General features: G+C 37.2%; 2 protein-coding genes across 10 annotated transcripts in view; one reads left to right on the forward strand and one right to left on the reverse strand.

Moving 5' to 3' along the window:
* LOC114530902 (neuromedin-K receptor-like) overlaps positions 1–27,978 on the reverse strand; it is a 55,356-nt gene that overhangs the window by 10,638 nt on the left and 16,740 nt on the right. For 2 of the 4 annotated variants that reach the window (XM_028552512.1, XM_028552511.1), the window contains 3 exons: positions 20,050–20,136; positions 18,360–18,484; positions 12,812–12,912 (listed from right to left, as the gene is read on the reverse strand). The gene's annotated coding sequence lies outside the window, so the exon portion shown is untranslated. Of the gene's footprint in view, positions 1–12,811; positions 13,020–18,359; positions 19,024–20,049; positions 20,137–27,978 lie in introns of those variants that run through there. The other 2 variants (XM_028552513.1, XM_028552515.1) reach the window with 2 other exon arrangements.
* Positions 30–27,947, forward strand: LOC114530897 (probable G-protein coupled receptor No18). Of its 6 annotated transcripts, none has more exons than XM_028552503.1 (4): positions 30–118; positions 23,079–23,178; positions 23,257–23,372; positions 26,008–27,947. In XM_028552503.1, exon 4 carries the CDS (start codon positions 26,397–26,399, stop codon positions 27,879–27,881), a length of 1,485 nt encoding a protein of 494 aa, XP_028408304.1. In that variant the 5' UTR covers positions 30–118; positions 23,079–23,178; positions 23,257–23,372; positions 26,008–26,396; the 3' UTR covers positions 27,882–27,947. The 6 variants fall into 6 exon arrangements, with proteins under 6 accessions (XP_028408304.1, XP_028408302.1, XP_028408306.1 ...); XM_028552501.1 differs by lacking the exon at positions 30–118 and adding an exon at positions 2,536–2,766; XM_028552505.1 differs by lacking the exon at positions 30–118 and adding an exon at positions 5,159–5,217.

Consider the following 27,978-nt stretch of genomic DNA (forward strand, 5'->3'; position numbering starts at 1 on the left):
TCATTTTTTAACTTTGCCTACTTTTTTAGAATATCCTCACAGAAATTCATGAGCTGGTCGCCATCTTGAATACATATCTCATTACAGTGTGGTTTTAACGCCACAAGAAGGATTAACGGTAAAAAATTACTCCTAGGTGACGAAATAAAAATTCACTAAATTTTTCAAATATTTTTAAATAACATGCATGTCCACATATCCATAGCAATCCAAGATGGCGGTCAGCTTTTGTTTTGTGATAAGATAAAAAAATAAGGAGAAGAGTTTCGTGTATAGAATGTTTCTTTTTTAAAACGAAATATGGCGGAATGTGCACCATTTCCTATATCTTTGAATCATTCTTTGGTTTTTGCATAACTACAACCTACAGGCTACAACGGTAGCTATATTTTTTGCTCGATTCTATACAGCTATTATAATTTAAGTTCAGCTTTAAGTTGAGGCGAATAATTCTCCTGGTTGTCTGTGCTATCAGTTACTCTTTCTAACAGGCGAATATTTTGTTCAAGCGAACGCAAAACTGAAATAAGTACTTATTGATTTATAGTTTTACGAGAAAAACATTATAGGCAATTATTCAAAATGGCGAAAGCTGCATGTTTATCCTTTTGTGAATCTACTCTACAAGAATGAATAATTTTCACACTAATAAAGGCGCTATTACACTATGCAATTTTCCTTGCAACTTGCAATGCAATTCTCATTTTGAGGGATGTTATAATTTGTAAAGAGTGTCCGGAATTCAGAAATGCATTTGAAACGTTGCACACGAAAGTTCGTAACTTGTTAAAATTACTGAAAGTAATGTTTACAACTATTTGTAATAAATTGTATTTAATTTGTATGGGGTATATATACGGTGTGCATGCGACCTAATTCACCAAATGTGGTTGGGTATTGCCATCATTCTATTTTTCGCATCCTATTCTAATGTTCATTGTGACATTCATGAGACAAGAATATTTATTGATGATAATTATTCATGAATTTAACAATGCGAAAAATAGAATGACGCCGGCAAATTCGTTTACTATGTGAAACCGATAAAGAGAATCCTAAAGCCCCGTGTGAACTGTCTTGAGGCAACAGACGCGTCTTAAGCTCCTTCATAAACAATTTAAAACAATTGCATCATGTACTGATGTACATCCAGTAATAATCAAGTCAGTTTAGCTATAGTTTAATAACCGCAATTAAGATGCACAAGGCCAATTAATCATTTATATTCTTGATAAAGTTATTCAGTTATAGTCATTGAACAAAAAAGACGATCCTTAGTCCACCACTCATGCACCCACCTTGATATTTATCCAATTAAAAGAAGTATAGTGCATTTGACACACAAAACCTCAAATATTAGTTCAATTGCAAACATAACTCAACTGATAAGACTGTTCATTTGCAAGAAAAGTTATTATGAGTCATTTCTGAATATCTCTAAAGGCCGTTTCGACGTCGAACCGTTGCATGTGCCAAATTGAATGCAAATGAACCTATTCAGTTAGACTGACCATCCAGTTCAAACTATTCATGTGCCGAACTTAAAGTTACTCACGTTTGAAACATACCTAAGTTACGGCTAAAATCATATAAGTTATTATGTCATTCAATGATGTGATCTTTACCATGTAACTATAAACACTGAGGGTAGAATTTCTTGACATAGGCATTTACGATATTACAACTTACTATAAATAGATAGCGCAAATCTATCACACCTTGGAAAAGAGAAATTGAATTACTGGATGAAAGAGATGAAAAAATGAATACTTCCCCCTAAATAGTTTCAGTCTATATTTAAGTATTAATTTAGGAAAATTGCCTGCGTCTGCCATGTTTTTTGGCCAGATTGAAGTAATTCTTTGAAAAAATCGAGTGGACTATAGGATTGTACACCTGGTAAGCTCAACGCGGTTAGGCTGGCTTGATCACGTTTTTGGCGTACAATACGTTTCGAACCAGGTAAAAAAAAGGTAGGAAAAAAAACAGGAAGAAAAGTCGAAGTAAAAAAAAACCGCGTACAGTTTTTAGAAATTCACAACTAAATCCCTCGCTAGCCACTGATCTTAAAAAAAAAGTTCGCCATTCTACGAACATCAGTGAAAATCTCATGTTTCAAATACCAAATCCTTGTCTCTAATAAAATAACATCATAAATAACATAGCGATACACACTTGTCGACAGAAAAACGATCTGTCCTGTGAAATCGAATCCCATTTCATGCGGAACGAAGTTCGCTACGCTGACGAGCCCAACGAAAACAAGTTCAGGGGTTGGGTCGTCAAGGCTAGTTGAAAATTTCAGTTTCTCCCGAGTTTACCAACATGCGGTGACCATTTGGAGCAAGGAAATAGCGCGTGTTTATCAACGAGTTTTAAATAGCGTGATCGGTTTTGCTACGCGGCGTAATTAGTGATGAAAATATTAAAACACAATTTCGAAATGTCACGACCTTTCGGATAATGTTTGTTGGCAGGCTCTTGGCCAATACACATTGGAATCGTCTGTCGTACATTCCACTCAAATCGTGCTAGAACGCTGAGGCGGTACATAAGTATAGCATGACCGAGAATTTTGGAGTGTTCATGAATTAAACAGCATTTAGATTCGAGTTGGGCTTGCAACGATCACATCTGACTTGTCTTTACACGGGAAAAAACGCGGCGAAATTGTATACATCATATTGTACTGGAATGGTCATTCGTGCAACGGAGTGAAGAACAAATAGACCGTTTACGTAACGTGTGTGGTGCTTTTTAGAAAAGGTATTTAAATGTGAATGTGTTTAATGTAGTTTAGCCAAGACGCGTTATGAGGCGTGCATTATCGGCTAACAAGTTCGGTGTATGACGCAGTTTTGAGGTACCGTTGAACTGCGGTGTATATTAACACCGTTATATGTCAAACTATCCGCTATGTCGGACCTAAACCTATTTCCTATATGGATTTTCGCCTATATTGGCCATATATACTTGAATTCTAACATATATATATCTTGACCCCTGCCGTCTCGAACGTTCTGTTCTTTCTTTGGCTATTCAGTTGAGTTTAACGCGTCCCACTCTATGTAGGGCAATCTGCGTTAGAACAAATAATGCTGTATTGTAAGATTATACAATCAGAATTGAGGCAATTATAACACACGCATCAAGCCACTCATATTTGACAGGTTAATATGTCAGTTCACAAATCTTTATGTAGTTGCCGAATGCGCGCCCTGTACGCTGTCTCGGTAATTAGTATTGCCGTGCATGTGTTAAACATTGTTGAGAATTGAGATTATCATTATAGCCTGTTCTCGTGGTACTTTGTAATCTTGTAACTGTAGTTCACTAAATCCAAGCTATCATGTCACGAATCTTATTGATTACAGCCGGCAATCACCGTGACCCAGCATGCAGTGAGCTGCTTTTTCAGCGAGAAGCAATTTCAGCGATTTCTAAGACTTGCGCTAAATATGATAATGAGTTAGATTACCCTGAAATTGGTCAACGATGCCGCATCGCACATGTATATTAGCACGTCTGCAACCCGTTTATTCGTGTCTACACTGATGAAGAATTTCTATCAAAAGGTAACAGTCTGGGAAATTTTGGAAATTTTTGGCGTGCATGTTACAATACTTCATGAACGCAAGGATTTATTGGATACTCTTGCAAAATGGTTTGGGAAAGAGAAACATGTACCCGGGTAACGTCAAAAATGAAAACAAATTCGATTACAAACGCCATACAATTCTGTCCCATATATGATAATCATTTAAGTTTTGCCACTGATAGACAACTTAATAGAATATAAGGAAGAACACGTTCGGTTTCTTTAATTAAGTTGTTAAATTAAGTATTTCGAGGTGTGCTTTTGCTTATATGTTCGCTTATACCAAGCCATACGTCAGCACCAGTTATCCTGAATGACATTACATTATTGCGCCCTTTTACTGGCATAAAACTTTCCATTAACACATAATAGCTACACATTGAGGAAGAACCCGCAAAGAAACACAAAACATCCCCTCGAAATTGATGACAAAGGCTATGAAAAACATAAGCTTCGAATGCCATAATAAATCTATTAGAACTTGGTTCGCACAAATTTCCTTTCGTATAAATACGTTTTTCTTATTTAAAGATTCATATTCAAGACTCATACAGTCATACTCACTGTCTTTGTCATGAAAAGGTGAACGAGTATATAGTGTTCAATATACAGCCTTAAGGCATTAGCTATACTACGTCTTCTTCCTGAGTTTTTAATTAATATAGCGGTGGATCGATCACAGGGGTCCAAATTCAACAACGGCAAGGCGCTAGCCAATTATTACTAATCAGTGATATATGTGAACCTCCACAATAAGTTTCCGTATCAAACATTCAAAACAAAATATAACTGACAAGTATATCTGCAATGTAATGAACGCAAATCTATAATAGAACTTGTCTTATACATGCAAGCAAGTCAGTATCAAGCATACATGCAACCATAGAGTGCTTATTCGTGGAATAGAGATGATAAAAACATTTTTTTAAGGACGTGAAGAATAGGCAAACGCCATTTCACTCGACTGAGTCACAACAAATCAGTCGTGAAAATCAAATCAAACGAAAAACAATCCTGCAATACCTTAGTTACCTTAATTTTTTCAAAGTTTGTTTCTTCCTGTTTTGCGATTCGCGATAAAAATACTTTATCATATTTGTTGTTGTATTTTTATTGTTGCTATCTTTATCACACACTAGCCCGTCGTTTATTTATTTGCATGGTCACGTTGTTTTGCGGTTCGAGATAAAAATACCTTAAAACTGATATACACATGTATCGGGACCATATAGGTATTCGTATTGTTGCCATCTTTAGCATTCACTGTCCCGCAGTTTATTCATTTGGTTATACACGTTGTTAAATTGAAGAGAATAATAGATTTAACTTCTTTACAACGAGGAAAAAGGAAGGATCAGAGTTCCTGGAGAGAATCTCCGAGATTTTCCTTCGGTGCACAGGAGAGAAACAACTTACGTGCATGATTTAGCGCGGTCAAAACACGAAGACACGGGTCCCCAGGCGACTCTATACCAGCGTTTCATCGATTAGTTTCACAGCAGACTGAACTTCATGAACAGGGTATATATCCTGCGCTAAACACAGAGTAAACACGTATGCAACTCGTGCTGCGAGAACGGCGAATTCATGTCATTCACAAGATATTCCAATTGAACAAGGTAAATCGATAAATCTCTTTTATAATGTAGTCTAAAATGCCGATGCGACGACCATACTTCATGGTACTAAAACCGTGCATTCCTATTGACTCGTTAAAGATCGCCAATGGCAATGTATCTCACAATATAGAAATGAATAAATCTGAGAACGACATGTAATTACGCCTTCAAATACAAAATCAACGATACAACAAAAACAAAAAATCAAAGTTGTGTGCATCAAAACATATTTATTATGCCACTACAGTCTATACCATGTAATTAAAACAGTAAAAGATATAAAATTGGTTACCTCACATTAATTTATGTTGTCAAGACAACTAAAGACATGGTTTTTTTACCAAAGAAAATGGATAAAAAAGCTGAATCTGAGACAACCAATTTCAATTTTAGATTGGTTGTCTAAATAATTTTTTCACCGTTAAGTTTTGCCGCCGTAAAGATGATCTTTACAAAACCTGTAATTTTCACCTTGCGTTGGAAATGCCATAGCTTAGGAATTATTTTAAATCTTACAGAAATACTTTGACACCATTCTGAAAAATAAGTAAACAAATTGCTGCATGCATGCCAACGGCAAAACTGATTATATTTTTCAATAGTGAACTATTTGTAGCTCCTTATCTCCCGTGGTGAGTAAACCTTCAGACTAATTAGACATAACGGATGGAAAAAGTAGTTATGTTCTTTGAGCTGCTTGTATATCAGTATATAGGATACGATTTCTATATTGATAGAAATATCTGAGTAATTATACTATTTTCCAAACACTTCTACAGAGTTCTACTACCACAACACAATGGTACTAATAATTAGAGCTCTCCTGACGAAGGCCCTCAGGTCGAAACGTCGAGAAGTGTTTTGTCTATTTTAGGCAGTTGTTATACCACATTTGATGCTAAGTTATTTGAAGACGCTGCCACGCTGCTCCCTGATTATATTAATAATTAGAGCTGACCGTTACAAGGACCTTTGCATATTATATAAATTAGATTATACATGCGTATAAATAAATAAACGATAAAGAACAGCTTTATTCTCGTAGGTGCTAAAACATGAGATGACATTTCATGATTTATTGTCCTCGCAAACAAAGGTAGTCAGTAATCTAGGTAGTATAGCTAAGCTTATTTTGACGTTTTGAATACAGCAGCTAGGATAGGTCTGCATGTGAGTAAAAATCAGTTCGCTAATTCCAAGCGCATTTTCTCTGTCCCACTAAATCGAATACTGTTTGATCGTGGATTTCAGCAAAATTTTCCGACCCTCGAGCACAAATTGCCTGACTTATCACCAATTCTGCCCAATCCCCCGCCCCCCGACTCGTATATGCCTATCGTTTTAGATATGGCAGGACTGAACACACCGACATCCTTACTATAGCTGTATCATATCATGAATGGTTAGATATATACTATATTATTGACACAACGCGTGTCTACGAGTTGAATCAGTACGACACATAAACATGTGGCATGTTCATATAACCATTTCCCTTATCGGCCAACACTTGCTGCCATGCATATACATTTGTTCTTGATATGGTCATAACATTCAGTCATACGTCAGCACGACTCATTTCTGAATTGGAATCGCATCGTAATATCTTTTCACACCGGTTACAGCGGGAAAAATAACCCAGACACATATATCTTGATGATGAGAATCGAAAGCTATATATAAAACAATTCTCAAGCATACGAAACTCTAGTTTGTTTATAGTCAATCATTAATGAGAGCTAAGAAGATGACACGATGCATGCATGGCCCTCTTGAACCTGTCTTGGGAAATGAAAGAAAGGACAAAACCTCAACTTAACTAAATAAACTCATTCTTCATGCCGAACAGCTTTTATCAATTCCTAATTTTTCTTTCCACACGTGCAGTAAAAATAGGAATCATCTTTTATTAATTCATTGTTAATTTGTTATCTAATGTTAGAGGAGACGTTAATCAAGTTAACGTCCCGCAAGATTTGATAGATTGAAAAATGCTGAATATCACACCTGAGCTACTCCGTCTTTGACACAGATCTAACATTTTCCCATCGGCCCATCCCCGAGGGTTATGCCATATGGAAGACCAATTTTGTTTTATCAACTCAAAAGAGTTTCGTCTCTGGTAAAATAAAATTTTTGCATCGCCACGTACACTGCCCCACAGATTTCACATCGTCCCACAGATTTCAAATCGCCTAACAGCTTTCACATCGCCTAACAGCTTTCACATCGCCTAACAGATTTCACATCGTCCCACAGATTTCAAATCGCCTAACAGAGTTCACATCGCCTAACAGAGTTCACATCGCCTAACAGATTTCACATCGCCTAACAGATTTCACATCGCCTAACAGATTTCACATCGCCTAACAGATTTCACATCGCCTAACACAGTTCACATCGCCCCACACTATTTCACACACCCCCCTCCACAGATTTTACACCGCCCCACAGATTTTACAACGCCCCACAAATTTCACACCTCCCTACAGATTTCACATCGCCCAAGAGACGCAACACGGCTTACATTCGTAACAGTTACATCCTTGTTGCAAAGAAAGTTAGGAACTAAATTTATGGATTTCATAAAATGTCTCTTGTGGAATGAAGTTCTTATCGAACCGAAATTCGGGCCCCTCACACTGCTGTCAGTTTCCCCTGTGGTAGAATTAATTTCGCGACTTTTTATCAGTTGACATGTAGGTGACAAGCACGAGCTCTCTAAACCGCTAGAATTCTAATTAAGTTTCCGATGTGGTTTGCTTCCTGAGTTGCTCATAATATAAGAAATGAAACATTAGCCGGCACTTGAGTCTGAAAAGAACCGCATGTGCCGTGGGGCAATAATGATATATGTACAGTGCAAGTTATTCATAAATCACCCGGCAGTCATGATCGAAATTCTTCAAATAAAATGTTCTTACGGACATAATGGGAACCTCAACTCATCCCAACTGAATAGGATTAATTACAGATTGCGGAAAACCATCGCACATTTTTAACGTTTCCAAATTTCATACATAAGAAGATGCTCGATCACTGAGGAGCAGCCGATTTCTGCCGGACTTCTTCGGCTCTTCCTGTTTAAGAGAGCAGCTCAAAACTGCTAGAGCTATCCCGTGTAGAAAAAAATTAATTCGAATTCAGGTTCTTCTTTAAAAAATCGAGATGTATCGTGCAGAAAATTCCCCATCTCGATCCTGCTCTAAAGTTTGAGACTGATGCAGAGCTATCGGTGCAGTATAGTTAGAAATCGATGTATTGTGTAATATATAGAGCTATATCCAGTAGAATCACCTCAGCATCCAGAGACGACAACTTAGAAATCGATTGAGCTACAGTATATATGCATGTAACAACCAGGGAAGAGCTTTATCATTTGTATCCTTATACGAAAGTTGTGTGATACATGTGCACAAGTATTCACACGATCATTATTCAACGAGATAATTAGAAAATATCCTTGTTAACTTGTTTACGGTAAAAAAGTCTAATATACGCATTATTGAGGAAATGTAACCGGAATTGAATCATAAAGCCATTTAAACGTCAGAAATTCGCAGACTTTTTTTCCATCAATGAAGACAATTGTTAGAAAGGTCAAAATAATCATGCTTTTTTTTCCGTTTAAATTAAATCTCTCTACCAAATCCTAACCTCAGGAAACGTAGATCTGTCAACAAGATTTAAGTTGTATTTTTCAAACAAATCGAGTGCATTTAATACGCAATGCTGCAAATTGTAATGTTTGTTTGCTGCTGCACCATAGCAACGTGATGACGTTTGTTTGCTGCTGAACCATGGCAACGTGATGACTGACGTAATCTCAAAACTTTTGTTAAAGATTGATTCAAAATAGCAACTAAGCAATAACGCAAGTAGCCTGACACATTTTAATGGCCTCGTCAAGTGAAATCACTGAAATCACTGAAATCACTGTGAAATTACTGATTTGGTCAGGGCAAATATAGAGGTCTTGTAAAGTCCTTATGTCAGTATATTGCCATCTATGAAACGAGATGCATGGACGGTAAATTGCGAAATATATTTTATCAGATACCGAAGCCTGGTCACAAATACAGGTATTGCACATACATGCGCTAAATGTTTCGTGTATTTTTTAAAGGTTCAAGTATCAGTCATTTTGTAAGTATTCAGTATACTGGCTGACGCCCACAGCATGTGTAGGATTGTCAGTTTATGCATATACGCAAATGATCTGCCAACACAGCAGTATAAAAACCCCCTAAAAGTTTGACGATAACAATTCGAGCCGAAAGTCATCAAATCTCGTCTGACCACTAGACCCCTAGACCCGTTGGTCTTGATAAGCCCCGGCATTTTAAAACACACTTGACTTGAAAATCAATATGTCGCAGGAATTAGGCACTTAAATGTTATTGCTTGTGTCTGTATGAGATCGATAACATCTTATCTATAAATCTTTTTTCCTTTAAACTATATGTATATATAACATGCAACAGACAGAAATCTTCACGAAACATTCGTCAGAAAGAACAGCTGAAAAGTTGCAATTCGAACGTTTCAAATACCTAAGAGAATCGAAATATTCAATCGTGCAGCTGTTTCGCTCGTATTTAAATGCCATTTTCGTCTCTCTATAGCTGGGTGTCACCACGATATAGACTGCAGAGTTTTAAATCATGCTTAATTATCAATGCGCCAATTACACTAATAGGGCTGGCCTTATTTCCCGGACTAACCCATGTACTACATACAAATGTTTTATACACATATAGAAATCCCTGATGAACTTTGCATCGGTATAAGCATTATTGCTGTACCTGCACAGCTGGGTTCATCCAGCGTGGCCGGATTTTGTTTGTTACAAGCCGGGGCTCGAGCCGGGATGAGATTTCCACGAATTTGTTTTTGTTATTTAGCGTTCTTTTTAGTATACCCTTCGAGCAACCTCCTCCGCAGGCGCTAGGGAGCATATCACCGCCCGCCATATTTGCCCAGAAAAGGGCCTACGGAGGAGGATAGGCCTTTGAGGAACGACGATTGAAATAAGCCCTCAGTTATATAGGCATGCTCTACGCGAGACAATATGATAGCATAGTATCATTAGTTTTAATGATACTATAAAAAGATCATAAAAAGAACGCGCGAGTTGGTTGGATGCAGGATAATTATTATATTGTTGGCACATGCAATGTATACATAGGTATAAAAAAAGCGAGGATATCTAAATATATGCCTTAGCTATATAGTTTTCGCTGTTTTGAGATGTAAGCTCGTCTCGGTGGAGTGGAACAAATGCGGTTTAAATTACGCTTTATATAGACACGAGTTGATTACAAAATAGGGCAGTTTCTCAGGCACGCAACCTAAAGCATATGGCCCACATATGGTTTTAAACGAGTGTTAATTCATTATCCACGACGAATGATGTACAAATGGACAAATATTCGCTGCTGATAAGTCGAATTATACAAATACATAAATCACAATTCTAACTTAGCTTAAATTATGCGCTGGCCTATTAAGTGACTTCTTGTCTTCATCGACGGCGCAGCGTGTATTTTCGTGAAAATATTTGAGAGGAACAAGCTACACCAATTTGTAGACAAAAAAGAAAGAAAATCGCCTGACACTTGCATGCGGGAATCCAAGGGTGTATGCACCCATAAATTGAAACCCGTTAGCTTTTTAGGTGCATTTTCATTTCTGTTTGTCGTTGTGATGACAAATTGCAGCTCTTGTGCTAAATGACTTTTGCTGAGTGCATCTCGTAAGTCGCAAAAGAAAGGAAATCTTGCCTAAAACTAGGAAGGACTATCTTGCTCTCGTCACGACAGGTTTAATTAAAGATCTCAATGAGAGTACTCACGAATAGCGGATTAATTGTGGACTAGTAGATAACCAGATAAATAAGTTTTTATTACTAAGCGGGCAAAGCAGGTTGGTCGAGTTAATGGCACTAAAGAATGCAAGACTACCCGTGAGTCAAAAATCGCTAAAAGTAAAATTGTAACGAGCAAAAAAAGACGGAGCCTAGTCGTCGAAAATAAGTAAAACGGCGGCAAATTCTCCAGGCATGCAGCTCTCCACGAAATAATATTCGTCTCATGTAAGATATCTGCACGCATATACATAGGGGACCTATAAATTCTCGCCAACTTTAGCATACTTTGAATTGTTTAATCGCTTTTTAGCAATGTTAAACATGATGATGCAACTTTACTGAACGATTTACGAACAGCGGGAATCCGAACCAATGTATTTTATTAGTAATGGGCGTATAAATCGTGACCGTGGTCATGTTATCAAGATGACCATATATGGTGTTGGTTTTTTTTGTGGGTTTGAAAAACGTTCCACATCATCCAAGGTTAATCGGTTAGCCTCGTTCTGTGGTCCGAATATGCCAAATCGTAGCAGGGACGAAATGGAATCGGGGATTGAAAATGCATTAGTTTCCATAATGATGTGATAATTAAGCCAAATAAACAAGACAGAGATAAAATACCTCATCAAAATATATGATCACGCAACAATTAATATACATAATCATAGATCACGCGGACCCCATGCATGCACGCACAATACAAATACGCGGGGGTTTTATTCCAGTCTAAAAATTGCTGCGCTTTCCCCATATACATGCATGGAACCTATATAACCGATGGTCATAACGTAATTATAAGTTTATCCATACGATTGGCGAGAATTTGAGAGCCACAAAAACAAGAAATATGGATAAAGTGAAGATTTGGGTATAATCACATATGTATACTTCTAAGGTAGGACGTATAACCCAGCCAGCTTTTAAATTTAGTGCGATTATAAAAAACTGCTTGCAGTAAACACCGTGAGAAATATATTCGTCAGTCTGAACTCTCTAGAAAACCATGCTTTCATGCGTAATTATCAACTTATATATACACTATGTATGTGAATAATTATATTTCCAGCTATAGTGCATGTGTACATACATTATTAGACATCAGTATATACACGAACTTTATCGTTCACTTCTCCCCCTTACCTTGGCTTTGGCATTCAATTATAGACCCTTAGGTTCGAAGGAAATATTTTTTCGCATAGCAGTTAGATAACAAGAGAGCTCAAATCATTAATGCAGCTGCATGAACAAATGACTTCTTTTACATAGGGCCGGGTATATGTTTTTAGAAATTTTGAAAATCTTTCTTTCGATGCAGAAGTTATAGAAGCTAACAATGATATATAGCTATATATATTATGTGAATCCAAGACGACACTATTAATTGAATACATGCATATATAAGCTATATACAGGGGGCTTGATTATTTTTTTCGATTTTACCTCACACTATTTAATAAGATTGATTTACTGTTCATATGAATGATTTATCGCTGATATTGTTTTCATATTAACCAACTTGAAAATACCTCGGGCGGCTTTTTGAAGGACGGACATTGAAATAATATTTCTTACATGCAATTTTCTCTGATCCATGCAGGCTTTAGAATGATAGGCGTCAGGTTAAACAGCTGCGTCTTTGTTCTACAAAACACTATATATAGTGCATGCATTATAGACATTATAGTATAAATGTATATGATCATAAATCTTGCATGTAAATACCTCTCTCATGGACCATCTGACCAAACTACACGCGTCTTGCTGAAAACATATTATTCGGCATACGACATATTCCTCCAGTTCAAAACAAAATTGATATGATCCTAAAAGCAATCAAACAAAGAAGTCGAACTAGAAAAGAACAATTAAAACAGAAAGGTTTGACATGAAATGTCCATCACTTGATCGAATTGTCACTGGTTTCAGTTAAACATCGAGGCAAAATCGTGAGGTAATTACATTCGGCTATACATCAATTCACTCTTATATACCTTATATGCATGCATGTAAAAAAAGTTTTTTTGGGAAAACAAACTGTGTCCACATGCAATGTCATTAATTTGATTTAATGGGTACGGTTCTTTGAGAATTCTCATTTGAATATGAAAGTGTTCTAGCTTTTGACAATATATACATGTTGGCCTGCAGATTTTAGAAAATTTTCAACGAACTTCACTTCGAAAATCTTGGACTTTGCAGGTGAAGAAACGCGCTCAAATTTTTATTTTTGATCGACGTGCAGGTTCTATTGTCGATGTGAGGCTGTTTGCTTATGACGTGCTAAATTCCTGACAGAAGTTCAAAACTTGACATGCTGTCAAAATGATTTGGCGTGTTGTTAGCGATTACCATAGCCATAGGTGTGCTAAGCAATGACGCAGAAGCTTTCCCAAATTGTTTTCTTTCAACAAGAGTCAAACAAAAACAACCTAGCAATAGCATATTGGGTGTAAACTGTCGGCTATATAGGGGCATACCGGAGAAAAGGGGTGATTCTCTTTCGAACAAAGCAATTAAAGAAAGGTAAACATGTGTAGCAATCCATATTGTTTCTTCAAAAATACTATTCAATATTCGTTTTTGTTGCACTGGCACGTCAAATGAAATCCTCAAATGACGTCATGGCAACGCAATCAATGAGTCAATGAATACCAAAAAAAAAATGCCCATCGCCTGTGAGAGCTATTGACGTATGAGCCCGTCCTGTTACAGTAAATACTAAATACCATTATTTTCTGAACAATTTTGGTTGCTTTTAGCAAAGTATCATTGTCACTATAAACTTGCTCTAGTGGCTCATGAAACCACGATGCCATGTATGTTCAGTAACGATTTTTCATTACAACAATAATTTTTTGTTTGATAGTCAATGAATGCGAAGATATTAACATATAGCGGCATAAAATGGTCAGGTTGGCCACGCTATTATTTTAGCATTCCGTGGTGCACTTATATAGTTCAGCGGCAATATAAAGAGCGAACTATGCGAAGTTTAAATTTGTGAGCAGCCCCCCGGAATATAATGAGTGACATTTGTCGGTATATACTTTTATTTCATTTTGTGCAAATTTGCAATGATTGATGCGGACAAGATGGAAGGGGGGGGAGGTACATGGTTTTAAACGGGAAACATCGTGTGTTCAAAGCCACACTGGAAGTTTGAATCTTGTTCCTGAGTTTGAAATTTTAAATCGTCCAAAAATTGTCCGGCAAAGAAGTATTTTCAAACTTCGTTATATGAAAAAGGAAAATTTCATTATAAACGCCACAGGGAATTGTCGAAAAATTATTGGTGAAGACACAGCAAGACCGCGGTGTGAATTAATGCCCACGATAGGCACAATGACAAATCTAAGAATGCTTGCCCCTATAGTCTAAAATACGCCCATACAATTTCAATCAAACGCACACAATTGCCCAATAATAACGAAACATCACAATCAGTGCTGCTACAAAACGAACCTGCCCTATCTTTAAAGGAAAAACGAAAAAAAAGATAAGAATGCATTATGTATGCAATCTATGTTGGCAGCCGAAATAAAAAACGTCAAACCTAATTCTAAACATCATTCATCTGAATATTCAAGTTGAAACTTTATTATATACAACCATCTTTTTACAACAATGCGTTGACGCACAAGCATGCATGTTTACATTGAACGCCTGGTTAGCTTTTAGTCTGAAATTTAAATATATACAGTGTCAATAGCAACACTACATTTATCATAAATATACATGGTGTTCTCATCTTATCACGGAGAAAACATATGCCACAGGGCATGTCAGTGTATCATGAATAAATTCAAACACGATAAGTCCAATATTTATAAGTTATGCGTGTTCGGCGGTCGGCAATAGACACATAACTGAGTCGGATATGCATATAACTGAACTAACATTACAAACATCGAGTGAATCTAGTTGCATTGAGATATCGCTAAATTGGCGGCTTCACCGCAACCGAAATGTTCAGAGTTCGTTTTAACTTAAGGAGCTGTGACGGTATTATTATAGACTATTGTGGTACAGGATTTACGCGGTAAGTTTATATGCACAAAAAGTGTTAATGTCTTCGCTTGCTTGTATATAGTTTATTGTACTGCATGCATGTATAGACTATGGTCTAGAGTGATGTTATCTTTCTTCCGAATTTTAAGTGTTAAAATAACCTTTTAAGACGAGCAGCAGGGAACTGTCTAATGCATGTACGCTATATTATATACAAGAACTATTCTAAAATATTAGAGAAAATTCATTAGGAGAAGTCTGTACAGATTACTGGAAATTTTTAACCCTTTTGCGGACATCTAAGTCCACAAAATGTCTGTTATTAATCTCGTAAATAATGCAATGCCATTGTCCGGCTGAGTATATGGCCACAATCGCAGACATTTTAATTTACAAATAACTTAAAGCCAATATATAAGACTTCAGTTTTGAAATCTACAAAGGGTCCGAAATTCCTACTGGGATATGCACCAATATAACGAAGCAATATAAGCTATATCTACAAGTATAAATAGTGGTATCGTTCGGTATATTATATATACATTATTCTCAGAAACCGTTTGCATTTTGAAAAATATGAAAATATGTTAAAAGAGTTATGCACTTTCACGAGGGAACGTTCGAGCCTGTTGCTATTTTTTTGCACGTATCAAGCTACAGCTAGCTTATATATATGCAGACGAACCCGTTAAAAACTAAACAAATAGAATCTAAGGTGATGCAAGTACTCTTCGACGTATCCCTTGATCGGTGTTTAAATATATATATAATATGGCTGCATTCCTGTGGGTGATATCCGAGGAAGGTACATTATCTTGTTACGCCAAAAACACGCAACGAGCATGCAGTAACATTGGTCGACGTTCCGTAAAAACAGGGGTGTTGAGTGATCTTACAGTGTTTCCCATCGGGGCATGATTTTATGGACGTCGATCCTCGACGAGATTCGAACTAACATTTCACTTGTTTCCTTTAAATTGCATTTGAGGAATCAAGCAGTTCCATTAGTGAACATTTATCTCAGAGGCCGCCTCCAAATGGTTTGGCTTGAAATTTCGCATTTCGCCATCGAAAAAAGGGCCCGTGGAATTACGCTTTTGAGATGATATATGTATTATAGGGAAGGCTCAAAACTGACTTGAAATCATTTGATTTATATTAAGTAGAAAAAACTGGCGCTAGTGAATCGATTTTCCTATAATGAGAGCGCGTTTATGCTATAAAGACGAGTGCTATGTTTTGAGACGATTTGTGCGACTCCATTTGAATTAATATATGAAGACCATGTTAATTGTCAATATTTTTGAAGTTGACAGTATCATCTGCCAGCCTTTTAACACAGTTATTGAACCCGGCCCACGAGCGATATTAGTACACGCAAACACCTCCGCGGCGGCACTTCTATTCACACGCTTATCGATGAAATGTCTTTGGGAAATACCACCCGAAACAAATAGGCTTACAGCAAATTTCTAATATTCATCCAATCTATATTATTGCGAGAGCAAGAGAGCAGCTGATTGCTTGGCACGTCCGTTGGCGTGCGTCAAATGAAAGTGAATTATTTATAATATTCAGAATGCAGAAATTAAATTAAAGTTTGCACAGCGCAAATCAAACCTAAAATTGCTTTGACCATATAAAGTAAATACATAAGATGACAGCTCTTACAGCGTGATTATCCAGTAATGCACAGGCAGTGCGTATCTCATGTTTAGTCGCGAAGGTCTGTTTGATATTAAGAAATTAAAAAAAAACACGTTACCCGTTCAGTGTACGCGCGTTCGAAAGCGCATGATTCATTCCGCGTGATCCCGCCTCGTCTGAAAAATGTTCCCCAAAAATGGTGTATTAAAGAGTAATTAAAAGAATGGGCCAAAGTAGAAAATAAAAAGGTTTTAGGAGATTACCAAAGGTTATCTTTTGATTAATTGTCTTACATATGAACAGACTAAACAATTGCATGGACGCCTCGTTTTCATGTGTCAAAAGTGAACAGGCAGTTAGGTCGATCTATATATTGATTATCATGTTATGAGATAACCGCGACAAAAGCGACTCAAAGCCTGTTTTCATTTATAGTCGTTGTTTTCGTAAACATGTAATGGCGGTTGGTTTAATAGAGTGTTGCTTCGTGTTTGTGGTCAAGAATGACCGAATTCGAGGAAAAGCAATGACAAATTCCATCTATTCGAGACTATTTCTCATCAGTTAAAACGACTTGTTCTCGACAATTACGTTAAAAGGGAAACTAGCCTTGAGGAGATCGAATCTATCTTCAGTCGACAAACGTCGACATGGTTCAAAACAAACTCCTTGAATTCAGTGTTGGTAAATTTTGTCGTCTGTCAGATGCTTTATGTAATACATTATATAATACAGAATAAGACGTTAGAAACATGAACTGGTTAGAAAATGCAACTTTAGAAATGCAGCATTAATCGCACGCAAACAAAGTTTTGCAGTAGTATAAACACAACGCGGTCGACGACTAAAACTCTCTTATAGATCTTTAACTATTCATTTCGTTTCAATGACTTGTTGTATAACATTGATAGCCATGCGGTGTCGTCCCCAAGCTGCAACTGATACGGCGCGGCTGCGTGGGCTACTGGAGGAAACGAAATGCCACTGCTTTGACGTTGACGAATGACGACCTGTGCCTTTAAATGCTTATACTAATCACGAGCAATGGATTTTATCATAAAACCCGTACTGTGGATAATGAAACAGTGGCTTTTGGGATGTAACTGGATTTTGTCGCGACACGTTTTGTAACGAAGGAGTGCCATTTCTGGTTCGTTTTATTGTTTTTCTGTGTGTCAATGTCGACGATGTGTTGTTTACCGACCTAAACTCATCTCTGATACGGGCAGGCTTCGACGCGTTTTTTGGGAAGATAATACCAGCAGGCCTAAGTTTCCGGTCTTTATCAACACCCTATTTCCAATAAGTTCACTTTGCCTCTTGTTTTGCGCGTGTTCATACAGAACCAACATAATAAATGATGACTTGTACTTTCTAATTATGCCAATAAGTTAATTAGCATTTCGAAATTTAAAACATGGTAGATATATTTGAATTTTATTGTTGAAGTTTGCCGTCGAAGTATAAACTATGAACTTCCGGACTTTAACACCCAATAACTATACAACGAGCTATCATCGCCTTTGCTTTAGAATACGCTGGACTATTTTGTCATTGACAACAAAAATATCGACTCTAGAGTATCGTAATCAGATGATATCACTTGTATACTTACATGAAAACCTTGAGATACATATCATTATTTGTGATGAGCCAGGAGAAAAAGTTTCATTAACATGGTAATCTTGCTTGTTTGTAGTGTGTTGGCCTGTGATTGAATCTATACGCAGGCTCATTAACCTGAACAAACAAAAAGAAAAATATTTAAATTATCACAGGTAGTATATTTGTACGTTAAACATGTCTTACCACAAAGACATTAAACATGTCTTACGTTAAACATGCTTTCAACATATTTTACCACAAATGTCGTTGACTTATATATCAAACGTGCTCGGGGAATGCAGACTAAAGCTTTATTAGTTTCAAACTGTTCATCCTGTGTTTATCTTTTCAACTAACGTCATAGTTCGTATTTGTAGCCTTTTTGCTATTTTAGGTGGAAATTAATAAATACATGCAGTTATTTAAAAGCAAACACGAAATGCAACTGAGAACTGTAGCAATGTAATAATTGTGTCTGTATAATATTTCAGAGGCTCTTATAGTTGCCAGGGTTTGTAGCAATCGGTTAAATAACTGATCTGAAAACTACTCGATCACTCATCCTTTTGAATTTGACCGGCTAATTTTGAAGTCTGAATATTTATAGTGAGACAACATTTCTAATGTTTCTAAATTCTTTACAAACCTAATTGTTAGTTAACTAAATTAGCTTTTTTGTCAAGTAAATGTCTCTTCTTATGTCGTTGTAGCGATAAACAACTCCTCGAACAAGCTTTGAAGGTAATCAGACGTTCTCGAGGCAGCCATATTGGTTTGACCTCATTAGCATTAACAGGCAGACTTAAAGCAAAAGGAAGAAAATCAGCGACAAATTTGAATGTGCGATTCAGGGATACGTTTTCTTTCTAATTATGCATACCAGATGCGCGACCCAGTAGTTTTCAGATCAGTGCTTGTGGGATAGTCGAAATACAATAGCCTAATAAAAGCCCTGTAGGCAAACAAATTTCGTACCAGCCGAATACGATAGGTTTTGGAACCAGATAACTAAATCGAAATAATGTCCAACAGAAGTCACGATACTTCTACAAATTGTTTTTACAGACTCAGGTTGAACACGAGAGAGTGGGGCGAGAATACCACCGATGACGTCATTCGCAAACAAACATCGCGCGATCGGCATGACGGTGAAAATGTATTCTTGGCAGTTTGTCCAAAAATAATTTGAAAATCCTATTTATACACAAAGGAATGATTAAAGTTTGTGTTGAGAGCGTAAAAGGCTTAAAACTATTCTCGTTGCTGCCAATTTCGAGAACAAAACAAACATAAATAGGAGCTAATTGTCCTTTACAGATCATCCCGTCCATTATTCTACCGCCGTCGGTGGCGGTTTAATTAAATAAGCTTGAAATAAACGACATGCATCATGCACTTAGGATTGAAACTTCAAAAATTCATGATTGATATAAAACATTAACTGAAAGGTGCTAAAAGTACTGGATATATATAGTTAGAGATTGTTTTTTGAGAAATTATTTGCTATATTGATAACGTTGAAAAAAATTCGATTCCAAAAGCAAGGAAATTCTTAATAATTTCGTCCTAGAGCGCCTGCGGCCATTTATCGCAACGGCATGCTTCAAAAGGTGCAATTTCATCGCAGAAAGATGAGCTTTGTTTGTGCAAAAAATTAGGTTTATCAACTGTGTTCCCCACGATGATGACGGTTAAGTTACCTTTCTATGTACGCACTTGCATTAGTTCGATAGATTTTTCCTACACAGCATGGGTCTGATGTCAACGTCCCCAATATTTTCTTTATGCTGTATAATAAGAGAAAACATAACTGAACTAATAACTTCATTTAAACAAGTGACAAAATATTTTCACTGGTCAATACCCAACCAGGCAGAAGTTTATTCAGGCCGGGTATTACTTCTACCAACGAAGATAATTCAACCCATGGTCCTTATATATTATATATACACCTTGTGGAACCATCCAATGATTTCTAAAACGTCAGTTCTAAACGGATCATTTCTAATTAACTTTAACTATATCTACGACAGTGAAGAAGTTAACCTAACCTAACTATTATTCCTGATACTGATGCCTAAATCAATCTATAGAGCTATAAGCCATCACTTTCACCAATTTTACATATATATATATGCTATATAACATTCACTAATTTTACTATAATATCACTATATTTATATGCTATAACATTTACTAATTTTACTATAGCATTCACCAATTATTATATAGCATTTACCAATTTTACTATTCCATACTAGGAGAAATCAAACTAAAGTCTAAATCAGGTCTTTAAATTAATGTTCTATATATACAGTATCCTACTCCTGCTATCTAAAGTTCTAAACTACTTGATTTCGTATCGCATAGGGCCAAGTAGGAATCATCTTGGATAGCTCTATCATATCTAAAACGCTCTTCCAAAGGCTCGCTAATAGTGGTCTTTTTTACCCGAAGAGCTAAAACACGGTTGTTAATGACGTCAAACTGATAGCGTTCTTATAATTCTTAGATGTCATTGCGGGATTTATGCAAAGCAATAAAATTCTAAGTACTGCAGTATGGTAAACAATTCAAATCCGTCCAAGTGGTACAGCCGATATTATCATTTCAGCAGCGAAAATATTCGAAACCATTTTCATGCATTTGGGAAAGTTATCAACCAGAGTGCCAAAACTGCTCTCCCGCGTACAGCATTCCAATCAAATCTCTACAAGAGGTTTTAGCCTTGTTTAAACACACGACGTGGGGGTAAAATTTCGATACGCTGAACAAACGACATTTCCTACTGATTACAAAGCCATATTTACCAAGATCTGGCAACTTAATCCTTAATTTCCATAAATGTGTTCCAAAACAGAACGATATGATATGGTATAGTAGCTATAAACGCGATAACTTGTCGGATTGCTAGCTCGTGCGTAATAAGGAAAGTGATCAAGGACCGTGGTTAGATTACCTGATAACGAATTTGACGTAGTCGAAAAAAACGTTTGTGAGTTATTCAAGGTATGAAAATTTCGATTGGCTTGTATTAGACGGCTATAATTGCTTTTATTTTGGCACGTGTATCTCTAAACGGTGGTTTATGCATGGTTGTTCAATGTATATGGTTTTACAAATTTCATATCTCATTTTGCAACACAACACTATCTGTGTTTCCTTCACCGCGAAACCTCTTTAATGTCGTAACGATAAATATATTAATGGACCTCTTAGAAAAACATTTTGAATCTGATATCACACAATAGACGTATCACTGACAAAATGTTAGCTCAACACAGGATTATTATAGAGATGATTACGTGCTGTTCTCTGCCCATAAGGAGAACACTTAGAACCGATGATTATAGCATTATTGAGGTATACAGTTAACAGTTTCGTTTAAGATAGTCTGAATCAGCAATATCACATTGCTTTATATACTTGATAACAAGGATGAATTTCATCAGATCTTATAGAGGAATAGATTAGAAATGACATGGCTACAGTTTTAGACATATAACTTGTGCATGCGAGATTGGAAAATTTGCATATTATACATTTCCCATAAAAGCAGCTTTTTTGACGTTATAGCTAGAACCTCTCGTAACATCATGGGATGAAGAGATGCATGAGGTTATGCATGAAAATGTATACAACACAAATTTATTTTTTAACACAGTAACAATTATAATTTCAGTCAATGAATCTTATAGACTCAGTGATTATATTCATGCAGTATATAATGTATACATTCTGAGACAGACTGAGCCGCTTGAGAACCATACAATTAGAGAACAATTATATAGAGATCTCTAAGAAGAAAAGTTTGGGACTGCATAGTTAGGTTAGTACAGATTTAGGAAAACGATATTAGTAGCTTTATCCTAATCAACTATATTTTATACTTGTATATGAAGCTTCATCAGGAAATATTTAAAAACAAGTATGCGACACCTCCGCAAATTCTAGAGCAATGCCAATAACTCCAACCGCCAACTGACGCCAAATTCGACAAGGCATTTTGTATTTGGTTTTCAGCCGGAAAAATTCTCGGTAAAACTGTCATGCTCTTATCAACTTATTCAGGGATGTTTACCCAGCTTCTATAGTCAAACACGCTAGACAAATTGAACGCATGACAGGCAGCCATAACGGCATAAGGTGCAATAACATGCATTTGTCGAACAAATATATGGGCGCTAAGAAATATCACACTCGCAACTTCCATTAGGCGCACTGAAATAATAACGATACGGACAGCAGAATAAACAATATGTACACGCATTGATATGCAATAGTATTATGTTATGGTTGGATTCGGATACCAAACGACAGCTAGTATCGTGCAACAGCGAGATATTAGTTAACTCTCTCGATTACAGCGTCGTATTTATCTTTAATGGAAAATCGCGTCTGAGAGCTATATATAGTTTGATTTGCTTGTTTTTCATTTTTGAAGTTCACCAAACCATCTGTTCGCCTGCTCAAACGAAATACGATGAAACCTTAGCAACGACATTAGAAATTTGCCTTCGCATTTCATACAAACATATAGCGTGTGGGCCTTTTAACGCTAATGTGTAATAGGTGCTAATAGTTTGATTGAGTTTAATGGTGTATTTATAAATTTAAGCGTAATTTCCAAGATTTTTAAGCAGACTTAAAAAACGCCAAAGAGCAGCTGCGGAAAAGTTGACCATTTCCTGGTCAACACAACTGACGAGTTGTGTATTTTTCCTCGCAGATCACAGAGAAAGACTTGTTTATCTGCCGTTAGCATCGAACAGAATTTTCGTCTACGTCTGGCGTAGTGGCATCATACTTCACAGTTGTTGACAGAAGAGGTAAGAGATAGTTTGAAAGCAATATTTCAGAACAGAATGAGATAAGCTTTAATTTAAGACGTGACCCTTCGACCCTAGACCGCCGCAAAGGAACGAGAGTTGTGTACATATAAGGTGCTATACGGGAAAGAGAAAAACAGACTTTAGAGGAAACATTGGCGAACCTGTGCTTGGGGAGAAGACACGACGAGAAGGTAAGGGGAGTTTTGGGATTATTATACATAGGAATACACAAATGAAATAATTGATTTGCGCTTTGCATCACGGGAGGAACATGCATGATCAGAATATACAGAGGTGTGCGGCATAGCACAAACTGTAGTCACGACATCAATCTTCCATACAGGACATACAGGAATCGTGTACATACATCGCATATATAGCATGCAGATACGATAGAATAATAAGTCTTGGATATAAAAGCGTTGAATTGCAACCCCATGGAAGGTAATCGTTGCAAATATAGAGATCATTAGAAGGATATATGTACGTAAAGCAAGTGCTTAGTTCTCTAAACAAGATTCATATATATCCTATATTATATATAGGATACACATTCTGTCCATGCATGCAATCTCATGATTCCGTCTAAAAATGAATTTGAAGCAACATGCACGTTTAAAATTCATTGACTTTAGCCTGCATGTGTCTATAATTCTTGTGAATCTGGACTATTGTACTCTCAAGATGTTTTGACAGTTTTGTCTATTCGGAATTTGCCAATTTGCTTCCAACTTTATTCAAACTTTGATGTTTTCATGGCCACATACGTCATGAGCGCACAAGTTTATACCAAAATGTTTTTACTCGTCACGTTTTAAACCAACCAAGCAAGGGCATATGCCGCGTATAGGTAGAAAATTCTCTGTAACAACTATAAAATACTTCACTCCACTGAAGCCGAATGCTGTCGAGATTGAAATTGTCCTTGGCTTTGGCCTTTAGGAAGCATGCAAGTTTTCTAATAATCATATTATATTTCGAAAGTTGCCGTAAGTCGAACTTTGTCAGAATTTAGGCGCGGAATTTTGAATAGCGCAGAGCCCAACAAAATTAGCAGATCAGTGGCAGAGCCCAACGATTTCGCCAAATATCTGCACACGTAGCCATGTAGGCACCGTACTTGTACCTCTTTCCCGGCTATACGCTTTTGAAGGCTAAACTTTCGACAATCATGTTTCTATTTTGCTACGTGCAGTATTGCCTTGTTTCCATTTGGTCGTGAGTGTCGTGAACTTGCCAAGGTGGCTGATGTGATAAAATATTTCTATGTGTGTGCAGTCAACAATGACCGATTTGAATACAGAAATAAAGACTAATTTACACTCGGACTATTTCTCATCGGCGAAAATGACTTGTTCACGACAACTACGACTGAATGGAAACCATGCAGGGTTAAGAAGACAGCAGAGCAAGAGAAGATGCTTTATGCATGCAAGGAAATGTGTTTAGATTGGAATATCAGCTAGGACCTGGTCAGTGCTAATGTTTAATTAAACAATCAACGCTCCTTTATATCAGACGGGGGGTTGATTCTCTCAGTCACAACGTCCTATCTCCTGATACATTCCTTAGCCGAGTCTGTCACACCACATCAGGTTTCCACGATGTAGAGGCAGTAGAGCTGAGATCACACATCTCCTATATGCATAGAATACGTCTCCAACTAAATGGCTTCACGAGATCATCTCAACATCCTGTTATATCATTCGTAGCTATCCTAATATTGGCTTATTTTCTGCAGACAATGCGTACATAGGAGCTATGACATGTAAATGTTTATACAAAAATAAAGAATTTCGCAAAGACATAGCAATAAATCAAAGTTAGTTTATTTAGAACGATGATATGTCCGGTGTTGTTTCAGGGCTGTTCAAATACCTAATAATGTGATAAACGCTTGCAAAATTACGGCAATTCATCCAAGAGATTAGCGCATGACACTTGACATGTAAGAGCGTTAAAAATAATCGCCCTTGTCATGAGGACAACCCTTGAGTTGAGAATCAAGGAATTATTCATAATGTAACCTACGTTGAATGTAACGATAGTATATTAGGGTTTATGATATCTTTGGTTTATGCACTTGAATTAATGGACCTCGATCTTTGGTTCCTAAATGTTTTCATAGTCGTAAAGCAAACGATAGCTTTGCCAAAAATTCAGTCCACGAAGGTTTCACCAACTTTTGTGTCAGTATAACTTATAGCAGGTTATGATCAGGTCAGTCCAGTGATTTCCCAATGAGTAGAAGAAATAACCAGTTGTCCTGAAATTTATCATAATAAAAACGATGGGTTGGTATATACCGAATCGACCGCAATGACGATTCTGAAATGTTTGGGGACTGACTTCGGTTTGTTTTGACGAGTTTTGTTCTTCGTGTGCAGTCTTATCTTTTGTTGCAAACGGAAAACAAAAACCAAGCCAACAGGAGACTGATAAATTCCTTGCACACATCAAAGTTCAACCTCTTGAACTTGATTTTGCATCGCAAACAATTTAAAATTTTTATCGTAATCGTTTTATGATTTGTTCAAGGTCGACATTCTATCATTTTTTTCAATACGAGGAATTTGAAATAGCTTTGATGATAATGCGGGACAGTCATGGACAGTCAGGTGTGAGGGAAAGTTACGAACGAGTCTCGTTATAGGTCTGTTCATTCGATCATTCAATCTATAATCTCCGCGCGCGCTGACATGGTTGCTAATAATGTGGTGCACGCATTCACAACTCTGAAATAATAAGGACCAGGCAATGTCAATTCACTTTGCAGTTTTGTTTCGAGACATTTGTTTAATAACAATGCCCTGTCTTTACTTTTAGGTTGAAAAATTCTTGGTTGCGTCAAAGTAAACATTTGAATATCTTGGTATTCCTGGTCGGCATTCCTCTCAAAGATTTCACAATACCTTTTCCTGTTGCTCAAGTGGGAGGACAACTTCAAAGTTAACGACGACTACAAAAATAACAACAATCAAAGCCCTGTCTTCAGCAAGTATACTCCATTTCTACGAATAGCGAACATCAACCTCAAAACAGAGCAACAAGGCAACTTTATTCGCTTTACTATACGTGGACTAAACTCGAGCCTACCGCGAGGAGATACCAGAATTGACCTACGAACCTTGGGAGAATTTGACAATCGGTTTTACAACGTCAACAACTGAACAATTGCAAAAATTACTGGCGTGTAAAAGGACCTGACAAAGCACATGATGAGGAATCTGACATTATCGACACTATCCACGGCAGTGTTTAATAAAACCCTACCAAACCTGACCTGCTCAGAAGAGTTGGAATCTACGACTGAGGAAGCGATGCGATACTTCATCTCAGTTTGTCTAGCAATCATTATAACTATCTCCATTGCGGGAAATTTGATGGTAGTAATCGCATTCAAAGTGAACAAACACTTGCAAACCGTCTCGAATTCCTTCATTCTGAGCCTAGCCGCGAGTGACCTGATAACAACGATTTTCGTGATGCCTTACGACCTACATATCATACTAACGAAGCACGTCTGGGAATACGGAGAAACATTGTGCAAATTTTATACAACAGTCTACCTCATCTCGGCACCGGCATCCACTCTGAACCTGTTGGCAGTCAGTATAGACCGATTTCGACTCATTCGCGACCCGTTCGCATATAAGAGACAGACCACGCCCTTTAGGGCATTACTGGTGGTCATGTTCATATGGGTTTACTCAACGATTATCGCCTTGCTTCCACTAATGGGCTGGCAGGATTCGACACCCTGGCCAGATGATACCAATCCTAATTGTACCGTACGCGATAATAAAAACACAAAATGCTACTTCGCTATCGCCTGGCACTACTCCGTGATGGTGTCAGTTTTGAACTTTGTTATTCCGCCTCTGATAATGAGCGTTATATATTTCAGAATTTACCTAATAGCCAAGGGGCATATCGAAAGAATACATCGCCTGGAAAGTGCAACTCCGAACGGCAGAGCCTCTTTAACAGGAATGACGCATTCAGCAAATAATAGTCGCCGATCGTCGCGGGCTGGTTCGTGCTCGCCTATTCAAATAGAAATGCATTTCAACGGTTCGAACTATTTGACAGTTCCGCACGCGAATGGTAATTTTCCGCCCGTTGGTGAGAAAGATGTGCACGCGAATCATAAAAATGGACACGAACACAGAAACTCCCTGCTCGCGAGTACGGATTTTAAGCACGCGCGAGTACAAGATGAACACGCAAAAGCGGCAACGGAACACGCTAAAATGGATACTGAACACGAGGAAATAGCTTTAATGCACGAAAGAAAGAATTCCACCAACGGGCAAATAGTAACTGCGCACGAAAGAAAGAACTCCACGATGGGAACCACGGAACAAGTTCACGTTACCCGCAGAAACAATAATGGAAAACGCAAATCACGCTTGTTCTCAATAAACGGCACCTCGATGCTACGAAAAAACTTAAAGGCAGCGAAATCGCTCGCCATTATCGTTGGCGCGTTTTTCCTATGCTGGTATCCACACACAATCGTTAGCATGGTAGTAAATTCTTGCATCAGATTAGAATTACCCTGCACGTTGCCACCGGTGTACGTTGAGAATCTGCTGCTTATAATTGGATTCGTGAACAGCATGATAAATCCTTTTCTTTATGGGTTACATAATAAAGAGTTCAAGAAAACGTACAAACGAATTTTACGATGGAAATGAGAAACACTATATGGGGTATAAATGCTATGAATTATAACCGATTTCCGACAAGAGGTGTATAACTTATATGGTATATGTAAAAATATATTCACATAAT

Source organism: Dendronephthya gigantea, unplaced genomic scaffold (genome assembly GCF_004324835.1).
Source record: "Dendronephthya gigantea isolate DGI-Jeju-01 unplaced genomic scaffold, DenGig_1.0 000067F, whole genome shotgun sequence".
Taxonomy (NCBI): Eukaryota; Metazoa; Cnidaria; class Anthozoa; order Malacalcyonacea; family Nephtheidae; genus Dendronephthya; species Dendronephthya gigantea.

What these genes read in the sequence shown, in the direction of transcription:
- LOC114530897 (XM_028552503.1), top strand. Translation starts at nt 26,397, where the DNA reads ATGATGAGGAATCTGACATTATCGACACTATCCACGGCAGTGTTTAAT.